The sequence below is a fragment of the Chelonia mydas genome, chromosome 19 (assembly GCF_015237465.2).
Source record: "Chelonia mydas isolate rCheMyd1 chromosome 19, rCheMyd1.pri.v2, whole genome shotgun sequence".
Classification (NCBI taxonomy): Eukaryota; Metazoa; Chordata; order Testudines; family Cheloniidae; genus Chelonia; species Chelonia mydas.
In genome coordinates, this window is record NC_051259.2 from 3167672 (window position 1) to 3182354 (window position 14683).

The 14683-nt window shown below is 37.4% G+C and overlaps 1 protein-coding gene across 2 annotated transcripts in view; it reads right to left on the minus strand.

The window, feature by feature from the left end:
* Nucleotides 1–664: 664 nt before the first annotated feature.
* LOC102940824 (argonaute RISC catalytic component 3) overlaps nucleotides 665–14683 on the minus strand; it is a 65062-nt gene continuing 51043 nt past the window's right edge. For both annotated transcript variants that reach the window (XM_037881781.2, XM_037881780.2), the window contains one exon: nucleotides 665–14358. In XM_037881781.2, the coding sequence (XP_037737709.1) occupies nucleotides 14250–14358 (109 nt within the window). In that variant the 3' untranslated portion in view covers nucleotides 665–14249. The remainder of the gene's footprint in view (nucleotides 14359–14683) is intronic.

The following is a 14683-nucleotide window of genomic DNA, read 5'->3' on the forward strand; positions in this document are numbered from 1 at the left end:
TCCCCTTCAAAGCTCTTCCCAGCTCTGCTCCTGCCCACCTCTTCCCTCACAAATGACTACACCTCCCTCCCACTCTAGATGCTCCCACCATTTCTCTTCTCACTTCGCTCCCTTTGCCTGCACCCACTTCAGACACTGCGCCACCTTCCATACCACCACACCCTGTCCCCTTCCTGAATGTTTCTAGAAAGACCTGTCCTAAAAGGTACCAGTGATAACACTAACAGCCATTTCATGCCTTTAGGTTCTACACAGAAGGGATTTTGTATAGTGTGTGGGGATAAGGCTAGAAATCAGTATCAGGGATCCATTGTGCTAGATCCTGTACAAAAGACATGGTCCTTGTTGCAAGGATCTCCTTGCAATAAAAAGTGCTAATCTGATTTGAAAAAAGTGACAGCCCTGAAAAACTGAAGACCTATTCCAATTCTTTATCTATTACAATTTTGAGTACTCTTAAAAATAACACGGGTCATTTATTCAATACTAGGATTCCTCCCAACCTTCTGCCCCTACTTCTACTACTCCTTCCCTCCTTTCCCCACCCCCAATGATACTGGTTGTGTAAAATCTGCTTTCTAATTCTGTAATTCATTGTCTACATACTTCCGAACACGTTGGAAGATTTGACAAAATAAACTGAGTTATAGATACAACAGTGAAGTTTGGAGCAAAGCTTTTTTTTATTGCAGTTATTAGTGAAAGTTACACTTCAAACTGAAGCAAAGCGACACTAAAACCAATAAAAATTTTTTAAAAAGGTAAAAACAAACACAACATAGAGTCCTTCCAGTATAGAGAATGGCAGAAAGAGAGGAGTGGAATCTGTCACAGAAAACTGGTGACAGTTTTGGCTCAGAAAGAGTTCCATGACTGAATTTCACAATGCAAGTATTGTGAGCGACAGAATGTTAAACAAAATCAAAAACTTGCCCTTTTAATCTCAACCACAGACATAATACATTTTTGCAAAAGAAAATGATTTAACTGAAGGTACAACATTCACCACTGAAAATCTGCACACAAGCATTTTACTTTCAGAACCTTGTTTGCTTTCTGTTCACCTCTTCTTATTCTGAGCCTTCAGCTGACACCATAATACATAACTGGGTACTCAGCACGTGCATAAATAGTGCCAAAAACCTCTGATACCATCACCATACCCCCATAGCATTTTATTAGTCTGTGGAGAAATGATGTAAATTGCCAATTTATGCACATTTCAATTTTATATAAACTGTTTTATAATTCCAGCTATTTGTCATTGAATAGCACTAAATAAAAAGTTAGAGAAGTCTGAAAGTAAAATCACATTCTCTCTGACAAAGGTTTGGCAGTCATGTTTAGTATTCCCTCAAGATATCATCTGGTCCTATGTCCTTTCAGATTTAGACCTGCACTGCAACCTCCATTCATTTTCACAGACGTTTTGGAAAAAACTAAAATAATGCAAGTATTAAAAAAAAAGGTTAAATAGTACATTACATGCATTTCAAAACAAAATTTAGTCTTCAAATGATTAAGGTAGGTTTACAATATACCCAACTTGATTTTTTTTTTTTTAAAGCCAAAGGAAAGATCTGATGACTTTATGTATATTCTATACCATTCTAGAGAGATTACAGGTGGCTAGCAGAGGGAAGTAATAGGGGGACATGATATTTTACTGTGCTGGAAAAAAAGCAAAAGTTGTGACAGGTAGAAAATTTTGGCAAGAACAGTTTGTTTGGAAAAAGAAGAGGGGGAGGGGCCACTGCTTCTAGTTAGCATTACATTTCAAACCATACTAACACACATCAACTCCCTCTCACCCCAAACAGTTGCAGCCCACATCCGCAATACAAATAGGCACACACGGTCAAGATGGTTAAAAAGTAAAAATAAAAAAGCTTTTACCAACGCATTTGTCATCCACCAACAATCTATTTTGTGCAATGTTTCAAATCTGTTTCATTCTTGAGATAAACCCCCCTTTTTCTTTTAAAAATAGGCATTGTCTTCATAGTTAGAACACATTCTATTTCTTGCATAAAGCAATGGTAGCACCAAAACAGAAGGGAGCAGTTAACAGCATCTCAGAAAGAGGAAGAGTGTGTGTGTGAGACATAAATGTATAAGAGAATTCCAAACCACTGGAATGGTCTGTTAAAAAACAACCCCCTTTATTCCAAAAAGGAATTCCAAGTAGCACAAATATTCTCTTTATTTAAGTACACAGTATTATACACATGTAACATTTATATATACACACCACGGCTTCCAGTAGCCTTATACCTAAACATGTGTTGATTAGTAATAATCTTCAAGGTGCACACTATGCCACATGATTTACCATTATCTGAAGACATGTTAACGGCCATATTGGCCCATAACTGAAGAGAGACACATTAAGACCATCTCTACACATGGAGATGGGAGGCAAGGATTCCCAGCTCAAGTAGGCATACTCATGCTCGCTGTCATTGAGCTAGCATGTGAAAAACAGTACGCACCGCTAGGGCCCAGTAAGTCTGTACTCTGGGCAACCAGCCCATGCTGCTACTCATACAATCAGTGCTACACTACTATTTTTAGTGCACTAGCTTGATGAGAGCTAGAACAAGTTTGTCACCTCACACTGAGAATCACGCCCCCAGCTCCATGTATAGACATAGCCAGTGAGTGCATATTACAGTGAAACCTTTAAAGTAATGCCTGATAGACAACACTCATAGCTATGCCAACCAACCCCATAACCCTGTGGCATTGAGCAGTCAACGCTTTCCCACACAGAACGCCAATGCTATTTATCCATGAGCAGTCCATGTGGGAACGCCTAACTGTTCACAGCAAGGGAAATAAGAATCTCTGTCAAATGAATCTATACCCTGTGAGCCCAATACTCATTTTATCACCTGACATGTGAAACAAATTATTGTACGTCAGTACTGCTAATCATATGGGAGAACCCTGCTAAGTGAATGTCAGTAAGAGAAGTTTGGTTTTTATCAGTACAGTTACTGTACCCAGAGGCTATACAGTTAAAATTGTTACCGTCTGCAGAACTGAGCTGAAATGTAATATTTTAAGGAGCAGCACTTATCTTCAGGTAAACTCTTAAAGCCAGAATCAACGCTGCAAAGCTTCACTTGGAGAAATGAGTACACTTTCCTCTAACACAAACTGTGTCCAAAACACAGTAAAACCTACAACCAGGGTGGAAAGGGTTATATTAAGGTCCACAAAACAGAACAGCCCAATGAAGCCAACATTCAGTGAAGTTATCTGACATCAAAAGGATAAACTGTCTTCCTTCTAATAGCCTTCCTATCACTTAATGAAATCTTGCAATATGTCACTTCACTTGCCTGGCACAGCAGCACTAACCATGTTGTTAATTTACCACGTGACGACAGAATTTCAAAAACCTTCTTCAAATCTGGCACTATCCACCCCTCCAATGGAAAACTGACGAGCTGATATGCCAAAATGAACAGAACCTTGCACAACCTGCATTTTCTATTGTAAAGAACTGGGTGTTTGAACAGATTATTTTATTTTTTTAAAAGAGACTTCCACAGTTGGGCAACTTTAGACAAAAAGCAAATTTACTGGCCAATAATTCTATATTTTAATTGCTATTTTTGCAAATCTGTGTTTACACAGACTTCTCCATTTTACCGAACACGTTGCAACAAAAAAACATTCCTGTTGTCAGAAAAATGATAGGTACAAAGTCAGCATTATAGACCCAGTACTGCTGGCTTTCCCAACAGGTAACTCCCAGAGCAGATACGACGCATGCACGAAGACCACACCCTGGGTCCATGGCACCACCCCTAGAGCAGGTAGATGGGAGAAACATTAAACAAAATACAGGACTGATAAATGGAGATGAAAATTTACAAAAGATACCTCAATTTAGATGTATTAATAATTTAGTACTTCTATAGCATTACTCATCTTCAAAACATGTAATACTTAGTCCTTATAAAACAGCGTGCAGTATTACCCACATTTTACAGATGGTGCAACTGAGGCAGAGTGACTAACCCAGAGACACAGAGGGAGTTTATGTTACAGCAAGAATTTGAATTCTGGAGTGCCTGGCTACAGACCATGCCACAGTCTCAAAATTCAAAGTGGCAGCCGTGTTAGTTTGTATCAGCAAAAAGACAGAGGAGTACTTGTGGCACCTCAGAGACTAACCACCACGAAAGCTTATGCCCTAATAAATTTGTTAGTCCCTAAGGTGCCACAAGTACTCCTCGTTCTTTTTGGTCTCAAAATTGTTTCAGTATGGTCCATCTGAAATTTTCCCTCCACATTTTGAAAATCCACCTTCACAGCAGCTTCAACTCTAAAAACTAGCATCCAGAACTCAATGGTGAAACAGGTACAAGTAAGTGCTTTTGCACAGCATGTAGTATACACAGATCTGCTCTATATTAGTACCTTGGTATAGAAGAGAAGGTACTTTTCTTCTCAAACCTTTCACACCCAAGACATTACAAAATTCTTTATATAGACCAACCCCACCTTAGCTGCTGGCAAAATAATTTTTACAGAGGTAATTGTGGCATAGAATTTTCACCACAAGGCTTCCACTTAAATCAGGCCAGTTTGTTGTGCTCCTACATTTGTTATACCACATTCTTAAATGTCCCTCATAGTTGCCAGGAAAAAAAACAGCCAGGCTCCAAAAGAATCAAGCAAAGTGTGTGACTGGTCAGATGCAGATGTGTGTCTGGACAGTCTCTATGCAAAAGAACAAATTGACACAAATCTGACATCAGGAATTACAACATTCAAAAACCTGCAGGAGAACACTTCAACCTCCCTGGTCACTCAATAACAGACTTAAAAGTGGCAATTCTTCAACAAAAAAACTTCAAAAACAGACTCCAATGTGCAACTGCAAAACTGGAATTAATCTGCAAACTGGACACCATCGAATTAGGCCTGAATAAAGACTGGGAGTGGATGGGTCATTACAAAATCTAATTTTACCATACTAATTTCTCCCTACTGTTACTCACACCTTCTTGTCAACTGTTTGAAATGGGCCACCCTCATTACCACTACAAAAGTGATTTCTCTTCCCTTGATATTCTACTGTTAATTGAATTGTCTCATTAAACTGCCCCCCCCCACTTGGTAAGGCAACTCCCATCTTTTCATGTTCTATGTGTGTGTATATATATATACACACACACACAAACTCTATTTTCCACTCCATGCATCTGATGAAGTGGGTTCTAGCCCACGAAAACTTATGCCAAAATAAATTTGTTAGTCTCTAAAGTGCCACGAGGACTCGTTGTTTTAGCTCAAAAAGTACCTGAAAGGGTAACAAACTCTATAAATTCATGCGTAATCCCATTCAGAGTGCACATTCCTTAACAAAAAAGTGACATGAAAATTTTAAAATATTAGCATTGTAACAGTGGGCTAAGGAAAATGAAAGAAGAATCTCAGTTTTAAGTTTAGTGCATGAAAATCTTAACCATAGCATATCTATTTGGGAATGCTGCAAGTGTAAATTGTCTTCTAGCTTCTGTTCTTGATCAGAAAAAGGCAAAACGCTTGCTGGGTTCTCAGTATCAGCTCAAATAATTCCTGCAAGATAGATAAATGTTTTAAGAGTGCTCAAATCACCTTTTGAGATTCCTACCAATTCTTTGAAGAACCAGAGCAGAATGCAGCTTACCCTACAAAATTCTGTTTAAACCCTTCCTGGGTTTCTCTATTAGCAGTTGCTTCACCACAAACCATCACTCATTGCCTTAACACTCACTAGTCCAATAACTAAACCCTTGTTTTCCAAAGGGTAACAAAATTGTTGCAGATAGAAATGGATATCCCATGCGGGCATAGTATGGTGAGTGAGTTTGTTTAGAAGAAAAGGGAAGGTAGGTTAAAAGCTGAACATGAGTAGCACCAATTGCAATGCCATGGAAGATGAACACTGCAACTGACTGCTCTGTCTCTGGATGGCTATGTACACTGCAGTATCAGCTGCTGAAGACTGTGGCCAACAACCTTCAACAGTAATTAAATGTTATGGTCTTACACATGAAATCTTTTGGCTGTAGGGTTTCAAATTGCACCAATGTATCAGATTTTAACTAAGTATTTAAAGTAGCAGCGTTTAGGTAAAAGCAAAATAAAAATGTTGTTCTTTATAATTTTACATTCAAATGTACAGCGCCCAAGGGCATTACTAGCTGCTTCTCTGCATTCTTATGTGGTAGAAGGAACACAGGCACTCATTTGAAAAAAGCTCTTTCCCCTCCTGTGGTTGTTTTAAAGTGGCCAAATGCAAGAGGCTTTTTCCTTTTGGTGATCTAAACATGAAAATACAGGTTCACAAGGTTCTGAGCCGCACATGGTTCTTTCTGAAACCTTAGCTTTCCATTGCTTACACAGTTTTAAATATAAACACTAATTTCCCCCTTGCACTGCTTTTGACAGCTCTCTATTGTTGGTTTGATGTGACTGTCATCACGGCCATTGTTCTCTACTTCAGTAATATAGGAAAGAAAAGTGACAAGACTCCTAACATAATTCAGTCAGCTTGGTTTAATCATTACTCCAGCACAACCTGTTACCAACAATACAATTTATTCCAGAAAATGTTCACTCACCAAGTCTCTATCAGCAAGGAGGATGAATTAAAACCAGACATATGCACTAGATTATTTTTCCTACTGAAAATATTTCATGAGAGAGTGTCTGCACCATCAGCAATTTTTTAGTTTAAGCTTAAACTGGGTGTTTTAAAACTTCACACACTTGCTGCTGAGTAATACAGATCTACTGTAATTACATACATATGCCACAGTACATTTTAATCCAGGTATGACTGATTAGTAAGGGCTTGTGCCCAATAAAAACAATATCACCAAATTTAAATTATTACATCTCTTTAGACTTTTGTAGCCATATTTACAAAGTATGGAAAGCAAAAAAGACAAGAACTGAAATCTTACTGGATCTCAGCAACTTCTGGATTGGTTAAAAGTCATAAAATTGGCTATGGGCAATGGAAAAAAAGATGCAGGGTCTATCTTTGCATGAAAAAATGATGGAACAAGAATTTTTGGTCCTTTTCAATCTGTAAAATAAAGGTATGGCTGTTACTAATGGGACAAAAGTAAGGTAGTTTTGGCCCTGAATTTAGGTTTTGTGGAATAAACTGTAATAAAACCTAAACAAGAAATGCTTTCAGGAATTTATGATTTAAAAGAAAAAACAGTTTAGGTGAAATCACTGTAGAGGAAGGTTTAAATGCCAATATTGCTCTGACTATAAAGTTACTATAAACTAACTAATTTCTTTGTCTAAGTTGAACTAGAAGCAAAAGACAGCAAAAACAGAGAAAAATAAATTAGTTCTTTAAAATTCATTTTTATAACCTACATTAAGTAATAAGCAAGTATTTTTAATTATGGATTAACTTGACAGTGCTCTTTTTCCCTAAAGACCTAAAAGTTCGAGCAAGGATCACTATGCCCACTTTACAATTTGAATAGATTAATTACTTGAACTTAAGTGAGCAATTCCAAATTAATATTTAAAATAAAGGTGCTGACACTGCTTAATCATACTAGAAAAACTGATACATTTACTGAATAAACCAATTCCAGCAAATATGCCATTTATCAGTAAAAGTGGGAGTTTCAGATTAATGTTTCTGACTCTTGAAAACATCTTGCTTAACATAGAGAGAGACCAGTATTCTCAGATGATCTAGAACTGTTTTATACATGTTAAAGACCAGTACTGCATTTACAGAAATAAACTGAACACAGAAAAGGGCACATCAGAATTCTAAATCAAATCCAGCTACTGTTTTATGTCCTGATCATTTCATTCAGTTTCTCCTCAATCGTTAGTAAAGTTATGATTTCACAAAGAAAAAGACACCTAGAAACAACTCCCTCCTAAAAAAAAAAAACTGTTGAAAAGCAACATTCAGGACAAACACATGAAACTACAAGCTGCACACAAATTACCAATAAATATAAGGAAACACCACAATAAAGGACAAACCTCATCTTTTAAAAAAAAAATCTTTTAACTGCTATTAAGGCATTACAAAAATGAAACTTGTGTGTGTATTTTTGCAGGCATGTGCAAGCACATTACAGTGAAATCAAGGCAGAACTTTGCCATTATTATTACTTTATGCAGCATTACAAGGTTACTGAGGTGCAGTGTTTATTAGTCTAGTCTACAACTCTTCTTGACTGGAGGAATGCTCACCAAAGTCAACAGGGGTTCCACAACATCTTTTAGCACTGTAAAAACAGGGCACCAACAATCATCCAAACACATTTACCACTTATATTATGAAAAGTCCCTATTAAGTCATTAGAAGTTCCATTAGCATGTAAACATTACTCTCTTAAAATACAGGTTGGGTGAAGTCTACTCAAAGTAGGACTTACTATCTCATTATAAGCCTCCAGAGAATTTTACTTCATCTCCAAAAATGACGACATGTCCTTTGATCATCTATGATCCCATTTAAATATTAACTACACCACTGCCTGAAGTGTTCTGCGCTGTTTCTCCCCCTTTCCTCCCCCAATGCATCCTCCTTTAAAATAGGAAGTGGTTAGTTACATTAAATAAAATCCAAACTACTTCAAGCCTAAAAGTTGAATTTGGTGATCGCTCCTCAATACCTTTCCCTCCTTCTGAATACACCCTTCCTCGGTTATTCTTGGTCCTGACTCAGAAACTGCTGCTTGAAGATATATAAAATGATACCAAACACTTGGCATTTTCAATAATTTTTCTCAAATTTTCAGCCATGTACAATTTGAACATAAAAATCTACAGCACCATCTTCTGAAAAGGCACTTTCTGAGGACTGTCTTGCTTAAAAAAAAAATTTAAAATTGCTCCAAGTTTTAACAGTGGAACTTCTTTGCTTTAACAGGACACTACAATAATGACCCATGTTAGGTTTCAGAGTTAGTCTGTATCCGCAAAAAGAAAAGGAGTACTTGTGGCACCTTAGAGACTAAAATTTATTTGAGCATAAGCTTTCGTGAGCTATAGCTCACTTCATGCTGTAGCTCACGAAAGCTTATGCTCAAATAAATTTGTTAGTCTCTAAGGTGCCACAAGTCCTCCTTTTCTTTTTACCCATGTTAGAATGAGAGGATCTCAGACAGAATTCTAACACAGTCTAGGGGCACATGGCTGGAAAGGTGATTGGTATGGAGTCTCTCCGCCAACTCCCTAGTTTCTGTAACAGTGATGCTTCATTGGTTTGCTTCTTTGCAAACCTTCACCTACCCGCCACACCCACTGCTTCCCATAGGCTTCTCAGGCCACAAACTAATTTTAAACCTCAGTGTTCTAGTGATTGTATTCTTGAGACTCTGCTAGACAGGTAAAACATAGGGTCCTGTACACATCAGATTCACACCTCACAACTATTGTAAAGTTACAAAGATTTTCTACTAGCAGAAAACACTGAGATTAGTACTCGCCTTAACCTAATTTTTTTCGTTTTTACAAAAATAATAGATATCTGAGCGAATTGGCTAAGTGAAGTTTTTATAATTAAAAGATGTGCCAAAACACAAATGGTACCCCATACACAATGTCAAATTCAAGTACCATCTTTGGGTAGGAAGTAAGCCAGGAATATTTGTCCCTTTGACATCTACATGGATTTTCTATTTGATAAAATTAACTGGCCAGTGGCAGCCACATTTACTCCACAACACTGCAGCTGACGGAGCATTTGTCTGGCATGAAAAGAAACTTCAAGACGACCGTTTGGAAATGAAAAGTTATGGTTTCAATGTATATAATCAGTGCTTCTTTGACTTCTCTGTTATGAAAAGTGCTTTGAGAAAGGTTATCCCATCAGTTCACAAAACTGAGAACACAAAGGTCGACAAGTTTCAAGGTACGAGTAAAATGTAAATAAATCCAGAAAGGCCTCATACTTTTGAAATTGAAGCTTGGAAATTTCACACTATTGTGCATTTGAGCACTAGTAAAAAACCAACATAAGCAGCTAAGATGTGTACAGAGGTGATTATTCACCTAATGTCCTGTGCCTAAACATTAATCCAACAAGTATCTGCACAAAAAGAAGAAATGGAAATAATTTAGGACCAATGGCATCTTGAAAGAATTTGACTGACAAGCTTCAGGAATCCATTTTAACTTAAAAGCTGTTACAAGGGCTAAACTACCGTCTAAAAGCATCCCAAAATGAATCCTAGGGAAATAACCTTTGCATAATTTCAACTAAATGGTTTAACATTTGACAGCCATCAAACAATCCTGAGTAAAATGGCCACAGTGGAAGTGCCCCACAAATCAAAGCTGCTTTGTTTGAGTGGAGTTGTCAGTCGTGCTGTTAGCAGATGTAGCAAGAGTTTAACAATTCAAACTACTAAAAATTCTTTCCAAAGTTGCATCCACTAATCACTAGATCACATATTTAAAGTAACCGCCATTACCAAAAACCCTTCTGTTAACCTTAGGAGAAGCACTGCCATTTCTAGGACGGTGGTTCCTACAAATTGGTACATGTACCAGTATTGTTATTTCAGGTGTGTGTGGCTAGCATCCTTGGTTGCCCACCCCAAATTTTGTGCTGGGTGTCCAAGTGTATGCCCCCATTGTTTGGGAGGTTAGTGGCACTTGTTAGTACAAAGTAAAGTCTTAGTCTGGTAAACTGGTACAGTGTCTGAGAAGATTGGGAACCACTGTTTTAGACAGATGTATGCACAAATGAGGCCAATGTTTCCGCAGAGTGGAACTGTCAGCCTTTGCCCACATCCCTGTTTGGGCTATATACAGAGTGCTCCTGGAAAGATAAAGGGATCATGTGTGTTGCACTTGAGATTTCTCTAAAAAGCACATAAAACTTGAGAAAAACTTTTCTTTAAAGGAGAGCAGGTACAAAAATAAAAAATCCATATACTCCCATGAAAATATACTGGAAACTGCCACCACAGATGAGGTACCATTTATCCCCCCACCCCCTAAACTGCAAACATCAAAATATATATAAGTCTTTAGACAAAGGAAGAATATCTGGCTATTTAATCTCAATTAAAATGACAGCACCCTTTGTTACACTTGGTATTTCACACTGTTAATTTTCTTTTGAAAAACGAGATACCACATCTAAACTCTAAGCCTTGGTTCCTGCTCATCTCCTCATTTCCTAGTGCAGTAATTGTCCGTCTCCATTTAAATAAATATAGCAGCTACAGTATCATAAACGTGTGGCCCTCACAACGCCAGTAACTTGATATTGTAATACAAATATACGTATCGGCACTTTATGTAGACATTTGCAAAACTAAGAATATAGAGATTAAAACTCCCAACTTCTCTTCACATGAAAACCAGTTACACTGGCCTGCTGAGCAAACATTTTAAAGTCATTTCCCCAATGGATTTTTACATATATTTAAATTTTTGGTGAAAGCAGCAAGCAAAGTAACGTAAAACTTTCAAATCATAGTCACTGAGTGTAGGCAGACTAGAAACTGTATAGTGTCTTTAAAAGAAGAGTTAAAGGCCATATTTTTTTAAAAAGGGCTTTTCATCAAAATGCCAGTTCACAAAAAGTCCTTGTAAAGCAGGTTTTTCTAAAAAAGCCCCTTCAATTTTAAAAAAATTAATCTTATATAAAAAGCCAAACCTGGGCCTTTTCTAAATGGGTCTACTAGCTAGAGCTCTTCTAAGAGTTACTTTCTGACAAGTTACAGAATAAAAGATAGAGAGATTTGTTTGGAAACCATCTTGCTCCAATCATTTCATTATATTGACATCCCTGCAGCAGTTTTATTCAAAGGAGCTGAAAGATAAGTGCATGAAGCAGCCAGAGAACACTGGGACACTTCAGTTAGGAATCTGCAGTCCCACTGATGAATGAATATAATCCCACTATCAATGAAAGAGACTCCTAAGAGCTTGTTGGCTACACAGAGATCTGTTACAATAGTCCCCTTTTCTGCCAAGCCGCTAGGTACACTGCCCACCAGCATGACCATTTCCAGTGCAATTTTAAACTATGCAAAAAATTAGTTTCTTTGCATTATGTTTCTTGATATTGGGAGAAAAATATATATGTATATACACCAACTATTTAGTAAAGCGCTTTGAGACAGTGTTGTGAACAGCACTACATACATTTCAATACAATGTACAAATGCACAAAATACAGTACTTAGTTTTCTGGCAGAAATGGGAGAAATGCATGCCTGTTAAAGCAAAACGGGCTCAGATTTTAGGCTCAAAATACAGTAAATTGGCAAATATAGTGGATTACACAAGAAGGACAAGAGACAAATGAGATACTTAAACAAACCCATTGGTTTTCGTGTGAAGAGCAGGTGGAGTTTAGAAGGGCTGGGATAACAGCAATGCCCATATAAACAATCTGCAGTATATATGCATATATACTATGAACCAGTGCAAATAAAACAGTCAAAAATGCAGTTCACGAGGTTACAAAGTGCAAAACTCCCCGATGCCCAGACGTACTGAATACATGCTCATCTCTATCATCTTTAAAATACTTGTTTTAACTTTAAAGTGGAATGAACAAAAGTCCCATTAATGTTTTGTTTCACATTTCAGTGATTTAACTTGTTAAAATTATCCCAGCCCTCTTAATTTATTTGTAAAGTGAAATGAAGCCACCAACACCTTAATTTTAAAAGGAAAGCCACTGAACATGAAATAAGCAAAAATTGCTTAAGAACTTCATTAACTTCTTAAGACATTTTTTATGATTAATGTCAGCTACATTAAAGAAAGCATCTGAAAACCTGGATCTTCAATGAAAAGTCTTCACTTGAGTTCAAATAACTGCAGTCTTTTAAACCCAAAAATGTACACAATTCCTTTGTTAAATCAAAATACTGCATTGATTGCCAATATTAAAGCTTGCAGAATCCTAGAAGCAAAGGTTTTGCTGTTCTTAGCTGGTTTGATTTAGAAAAGGAACATGCATGACTCCTGATGACTATAAAACTTTCCTTTTGAAATTAAGGCTTTTACTTTGTCCTTTTAAAATTGTGGAGGTGTCCATTCTCCCACAGTTAGTGGTACAAACGCCGCTTTAATACAGCTAAACGGACACATTTTTCCTTTAGAACGGCTTATTGCACTAAAAGATAGCAAAAACAAGTTGTCAGTTGTTTTTTTAAAATAAACATGGTTACATTTCTAAAAATAAAAATTGATGTTGCCCATATGTTCTGTAATAATTAAATTAAAGCATTATTATTATTCTAATAAATATAAAAGAAAAAGAAGCTAAACTTCAAAAACACACACATATGTATGAAATCACATTAAGGTGTAAGAGGCAGCAAGTAAACTAGCAAATAAAGACCTCAACTCTAAAGTTTTGTTTCTGGTGTTTACTGTGTGTAACCCATAAAACAAGGAACATCTGATCTTGCATGAAGCTCAAAATATATTTACGACTTGCCAGATAGAGCATTAGTTGAAACTTCTGGACAAGGTAAAACAGCAGCTTTAGTAAACTCACCAGGGAGCAAGAAGAGTTTGGATCACTACTGCTGCACAGACACCACTAGCTTTTTTTAAAGGGAGCTATTGGAGTTGAGGACTCCAAACTGTGAAGAAAGACACAAAGGCAGCAGTTGGCTAAATTACGTTCAGATTAATGGACCAATGTGTGCAAAACCCTTCCCCTAATTTTTTCTAGTTAGTGCTGTACATTGAAATGTACTTGGATATGTTCCCATTCAAATGCTGATGGCAAAAATGAGAGAAAGCCTCCTCAATGCATTTGGGTAAAGACAAAAGGCTATTTCTTGCACACTTCCCCCCTCAACAATCATTGTGATTGCTCTATAGGTCGTTTGTGGTTTTTTTTTAACTACATCATTAACGTTTTTTGCAAAGATAGTTGTGCTGCCAAGCAACTTGAGGTAAAGGCATAAAAGGGTTAGACTACAAGAAATAAAAAAAAATAACTGATGACAACGGCACTTCCTACAGAAGACCGCCCCAAAAAAGCAGTTGGCTGGTTTCATATTGCATAATAGTGCTGTGTTCCTCGATGAAGTAAACAATCCTCCTCGTGTCAATTTAAGGATTAGCCCCTTGCCCCTGCACAGTGTCGGCTTCAGCATGATCGGAGGCGCACCCCATAAACTGACCCCACCGGAAACATACATTGTATGTGGCTTAATTTTTCAGTTCTTCCTTTCGGTGAGTATGCTCCGATTTTATTGATTTATTTAAGCGAAGTACATGGTGCGTAAGGTGTCTTGGTGAATCTGTACAGCCTTAGCAAGGGCCTGTGGGTCTCTCCCATTGCTTTGTCCTGAAACATGGCTTCCTTCAGCACTGCAAAACAAAGCGAGAAATATTAAAACTAGCAGAAACCCTTTCAATTTGAATGGCCATCATTATTTACCAGCACTACATTATTTCAACACTCAGGAAGGGAACGTGACAATTTTTTAGAGCAGAGTACGGTGAGAACTCCTGGGGTCTACTCAGCTTTGTCAGCGACTTCATGGCTTCTGCAAGTCCCTTCACCTCTGTAGCTTGGCTAGCCCATCCATAAAATAGGTATACTATTTCTTACCCTGCCTGGTGCTTTTGAGGCTTAATGTTTATAAAGCACTTTGAAACCTTAAAATGAAAGGAATTTGACAAGGGCAAAGCA